This window comes from Gordionus sp. m RMFG-2023, chromosome 1 (assembly GCF_954871325.1).
Source record: "Gordionus sp. m RMFG-2023 chromosome 1, tfGorSpeb1-WG-v2, whole genome shotgun sequence".
Taxonomy (NCBI): Eukaryota; Metazoa; Nematomorpha; class Gordioida; order Chordodea; family Parachordodidae; genus Gordionus; species Gordionus sp. m RMFG-2023.
The window spans coordinates 14,473,757-14,479,982 of record NC_088775.1 but is presented as its reverse complement, the minus strand read 5'-3'; the positions used below and the strand labels follow the sequence as shown (position 1 = coordinate 14,479,982).

Below are 6,226 nucleotides of genomic sequence, written 5' to 3'. Positions count from 1 at the left end.
CTTATAGCAGTTTATAGTTGTAAAATTTTTTTCTCACCACATCAAATCTAACTTCGTGGTTTCGAGCGAGTACACAAATATGGAGGTAAACTTATGATAGATTATTATCTTTCAAATTTTATTTTTCGTAAAGTTTGCCTATAGCTACCAGTTATTTGGTTTTAATTTTTTATGTTCTCTATTTCTTCTTTTCTGAAGAAATGAATTATCCTTTGGTTAGAGTAATTAATAATTGTTTTACCTGTAAATCTCTTAAGATCAATGTGGTCTTTATCACAGAAGCATCATCTCTTAGGTGTCGTCATACCCGCCTTCTTATTTTATGTAATATTAATGATGAATTTTTTTAGAAGGGAGAACCCCTAGAAACCCTTATACATACCAGTTTCTGCTCAGCACATAAGCAATAGTTATATTACTTGCTTTATGGTTTTAGACACCTTTTCTCTATTTTTAGTACCATCAATATTATCGCCCCCTTTCATATATTCATATTGCACCTTTTTGTTTTCAAATAATACCTATATGGTTTTAGAAAGTTATAAGGGTCATTCTTCTTACACATGAATATTACCCCTCTACTTAGCATTTCATACATCAAATTATACCTTTAAGTTTCATATATCATATATGTTTATTTGAGTGGAGTTTAAGGTTTTCTTCCTATACATAATTATTATCTTATGCTTCTTCCATATAATATATTGCTTTAATTATGTTCCTTAGCCATTCATAATTTTATATCGCTTTCTATGGAAGATTTATTGATCATTTTCCTGTACATAAAAGTACCCTTCTATATTTATTTTGCATTTTAAGGAAGCGACAATAGGTCATATTCTTATACATATCTTGAAGGAAGAGACATAGATCATATTCCTATATATGAATACTACCCTTCTACTATTGATATATTGTTTAAAGCTAGCAGAAGGTTGATTAACGTCTCCACTCCTCCACTAGATCCATAAAGGAAGTGTGAGCTACTTATTTCATTATACATAAGGTTTTTACTAAATTTAAATGCAAAAATGAAAAGTAATGCACATCCAAAGAAATATATAAATCCCCTTCCTTTCCGTAAAGACCCTTTTATTATTAGTATACACTAGATAGATTATCATAATACGCTTTACATAGACATAAGGTTGAACACCATAATATGAAATTTCACAAAGTATACTTATAAATATTTTTCGAATTCGAATTATACTTTTATCGTGCTTTTATAAAGGATTTTTTAACTATTTTCTTTTAAAGTTGGTTTTAAACCAACATTAAATATAAGTTATACCTTTCTGATTTTTCAACATCATATATATTTTACTTCCATTTTTTACTTATCAAATAATTTTATTAATTGTGTTAGGCGCCGACTAGGCGATGATTATAGGAAATTTTTTCTCTCAAATAATATTATTTTTCATACCTTCGGCGCCAGAAATTTACATTTTCTTTATTTTATTATTATTATTTTCAATTCTTCTACACTCCCATTCGTTTTATGAAATCTTTAAGAGTTTCACACATCTTATTATTAATACTCTATACTTTATGCCATCACACTTTTAATGTTTGAATTTGAGTAGAGGGAATATTTCCCTTAAATTTGATTTATTAAATAGTTTATTAAAACATTGATGTGTGACAGTAGCTTTTATTAAAATTAAAAGGAAGTATTAGATGTAGGGAATCCCACCCACATATTCCTATGCCTTTCACTTATTTCTTTTCTACCTTTTCATATTATTATTTTAGTGCTTGATTATACTTAAATCTAATTTACTGTGGCTAATTTCTCTTTATCACTCCCAACACGATCTTATATTTTAATTCTAACAAACCTGTGTTCACGAGAGTATACCGTAAACTGGGGTAACATATTTTTTATATTTTAATTTGTGTTTTCATAATTTTCATTAGTTTCAAATTATACAATAAATTTTCTTGGTTTAAAATATACTAAGAGGATGATCATACTCTTTGTCCCCCTCAAATCACCCATTAGGTGTCTACACCTTTCCCCTGATCTTGCAGGATGAGCAGAAAACTTTTAGCCCCCACTTTTCGAATTATAATTAACCTTGGCTAGTAATGGTCAATCATGCATAAAATTAGTTTTTCCCTCTCATAATTTGGTATTACATCTTTCTTGCTCTACTTACTTGTTTTATTTATTGCTACCTTTGTACCTTTTTCTTTATTTCTGTTTCCTCTAGGAATATTTCACCGGCAAATCACTAAGGCATCCCTTTTATATAAATGAGTTAAAACCAATAAGTGCTTCTTAGATATATCAGGAGTAAAGGATTTAGATATTATAGACATATTTTGTCATTTTCTATAAGATCTGGTATCCCGACAATTACTTTATTCATTAATTGTTATTCTACAAAATTTAAATTCCATAGAAATTCAATTTTTTTGTTTTGTAGTTTTATTTATTTTAATTTTTATCTTACTGTTTACCCAAACACCCGGATTTAGAGAATTTTCTATTGAATTAAGGGAGTATAATTATAGCAGAACTATGCATAATCTTAAGGAACAGCTACTTATTTCTTCACTAAATATTAATGGCTTAAACTCGCTATTTTACTGAGATTAATGGCAGACGAGAAAATAGATATAATTGTTCTACAGGAGACCCATACCCGAGACAGCGTTACTGCAATCTTAATCACTTTATTTTATACTGCCCTGGTACTACTTCTAACAGTTGGTCAGGTGTCAGATTTTTGATAAACAAGAAAATATACAGCCATATAAATAAGTTTACACCTATTTCAGAGAGATGTTGGTAATTATATATCAACACAAATTTTAGGCCATCAATACTGGTGAATGTGTATGCAGCCCCAAACAGGAGAGATAGATTACTTTTTCTCGACGATCTGGAAAATATAATTAATGCTTTACCCATAGGATACAACATAATTTTGATGGGCGATCTAAATACCAGGATTGGTTCGGAGGAGATTTATAAAAGGAACAACATTATTGGAAATGCAGCCCTTGCTCAGCCTAATGGAGACGACAGTAGGAAACTACTTGAGTTGTGTGGTAGTAAAAATCTCAAAATTGAACATACTTTCTTCTATCATAGAGAGAATAATACACTCACCTTTAAAAGGGAAAATTACAAATCGCAAATAGATTTTTTTATTTTAAACGTCCACGGCTGGTTTGAAGATGTAATGGCCATGACGAGTGTTAATCTTTCTGACCATAAAATAATCAAAGCCAAGATCCTGATAAGGAACATATGGAGTACCTCAACTGGACTAAATAACAACTCTAACCAACTGGCAAATCTACTCAGAAAGCAAAATATCAATAATCTACAGGCACCAGAGATTAAAGAGCTCTTCGACCCAAGATTATCCAAAACTGTGGAAGAATGCTAGATGATTTTCAAAAATGACATTCACGAAGCTAGCGAGATTTTAGGAAGAAATAACTCTCTCGCGAGAAATGATTGGATATCCACGGCAACTATGGAAAAAATTGAGGAGCTGCGTTTAAATGGCCACTTTGATAGGGAACTTTGGAAGTCCATACAGAGATCTCTAAGAAGCGACAGAAGGATCTTCACTGTCAGGAAAGCTTGCGAAATCGATGCAGATATGAGAGGAAATAGGCTTTTTGACGCTTATAGCAAACTTAAATATTTTTGCAAATCAAAAACCTTCAAAAAACTTCCTACCATTCGTCTGGAAAATAACAGAATAATAATTGACCAGGATGATCAGTTGGTACTCTGGACTGATTATTACATGAGGATCTTTGAATCTAGGAGACCAATAAATACACCTCCGGAATTGCTACTCCTCAATCCATCCCACAATTCTCACTAATTGAGATCTCCACGGCACTTAAAAAACTTGGAAATCATAAAGCCCCTGGCCCAGATAATATTACTAGTGAACATCTCAAAGCGACAACAACTGCTGTACAACGCTTTTTGCAAATTATCTTCAATAAAATCTGGTCTTCAGGGTTGACACCTAAGGATTGGAATCTTTCCACCCTTTGCAACTTCCCCGAAATCTCAAATCTCACTAAATTCGGTGACTATAGGGTCATAGCACTCACCTCTACGGCATCTAAGGTCTTTATGGCCCTCCTCAAGATTCGTATTCTGCAAAAATAGCAAAACCTCTTTGCCAAATATATTTGCGCTTATCGCCCAGGCAAAAATATCATGGAGCCCTTTCTTGCTCTCAAAATTATCATCCAAAAATATGATAGGTATAAGCTACCCTTCTACTTCACCTTTATCGATTTTAAACAGGCGTTCGATAATTTTAACTATGATGCACTCTGGAAAACACTATCAGAAGTTGGAATTGACCCAAATATTATCAAGATATTACGACTCCACTACAATAATCTGTTTACCTCTTGCAAAGTAAACAATAAAGTTTCTCCACCATTTAGGATTAGGAAAGGAGTAAAACAAGGCTGCGCCCTTTCACCAGTCCTCTTTAACATAGTAATGAACAAAATTCTAAAAGACACATTGGGCGCGGCTAATTTGCTGAATTAACACATCAATGACTAATACGTTTCATCAAGAAAATAGAATTATTTCCTACGCTGATGATGTGGTAATCATTACAAAGGACCTTGAGGAAACCATGAATCTCATTCAATTGTTGAAACTGGTAAACTTGAAAGTTGGGTTAGAAATAAATTTTAAGAAAACTATGATTCTCTTACCAAGACACACGCCTCCTATAGAGAATATTGATATCGGATCGGAGACGATCAAAGTGGTTACTCAAATAAAATATCTTGGAATTACCTTAGATAATAGAGGGGGATGTAAAGAGGAACTCAGGTTAAGATTACAAAAAGCCAGGGCAGCTTTCTATAAGTATTTTAAGCTTTGGAAGACGAGAGAGATTCCTACCTTCACTAGACTACGCATCTTTAATTCAACGGTGATTCCTGTTTTATTATGTGGTTGTGAAACATGGGAAAACCTAAAGCAGACAACAGAAAATGCCAGACGTTTATTAACAAGTGCTTAAACATAATTAACGGCGTCTTCTACCCTAGACTCATAACGAACAAAACATTATGGAGACAATCGAAACACACTCCGTTCCACATCATACTCAAGAAAAAACGAATTCAATTTTTAGCCCACATTTTAAAACATCCTAACAGTAATCTGGTTCATGACGCTTTAACTTGGCTCTTTACCTGTAGAGGTAAATCATACAGTAGATACAAGACGTTATGGTTTCACCGCGTTTTGAAAGATGTTGCTGATCTGAATATAAACTGGAAACAGTTCGTTAGATTGAATAACAATAAAAATTCTATCAAAAAGTTTCTTTATCTTAAGATTAAATCTAGGTACCTAAGATGAAATTCCTCATCCGTTTCCAAACCTTTCTCCCCCTTTATTTACTTGAATACCTTTATAGTACAGGTTTCTTTTCTCTTATTTAATAATTACATTTTATTAAAAATGACTCGCTAAACATTAACTTAGCCTCCCCCTTTCCATTAATGATTAGATACAAATAGGATTATAGGTATGGGTGTGGGCTGTCTTTTTAGGGCCTTTCCCTCTTAATCAGCCCACACACGTTTAAATGATAGTCCTCGGACTATTGTGCGTGCAAGTACGTGCGGCTTGCCCACAAACGTGTAAAGGGCTTCTCATATTTTCTTCCCCGATAACTTTAATAATCCAATTAGATGGAAATGAGAAAAACCTAGCGTAGCTCTGTTATTCCCACAACGTTGAGAGGGCGAATGCGCTTTATCACGTATCACGTAATATGAAAAATTAAGATGTCTAAACCCATAACAAATTTCACGTCAATCATCATCAAATCAAAAAAATTATTTTGATTTAATTTCTAAGAAGTAAATATTTTTTATAATCTTTTGTTTAAGAATATCTATCTAATATTTTTGATATGTCAGGATTATTTATGATTATCTTCAAGTTAAGATTTTTAAACTAGAGAATAATAATAATTATGGATATTTATTTAATTTTCGTCATGATAATCTACAATTATTTCTGAGACAAGGTTCATTATTGTTGAAGTGATAGATTTGTTTTTTTTGTTCTTTTTATTATCCTTAAAATATTTTGTGCTAAAGCTTAAAATCTATATAATTTTGTTAATAACGTGATTTTATTATTTCAATTAACTTTTCTCTTTGTTAAATGATCGATTAACTTAACGATTTATGACAT

At 32.0% G+C, this 6,226-nt stretch overlaps 1 protein-coding gene across 1 annotated transcript; it reads left to right on the top strand.

Moving 5' to 3' along the window:
• The first annotated feature begins 4,978 nt into the window (after positions 1-4,978).
• Positions 4,979-5,380, top strand: LOC135931948 (uncharacterized). The gene has a single exon (XM_065469268.1). It carries the CDS (start codon positions 4,979-4,981, stop codon positions 5,378-5,380), a length of 402 nt encoding a protein of 133 aa, XP_065325340.1.
• The last annotated feature ends 846 nt before the right edge of the window (positions 5,381-6,226 follow it).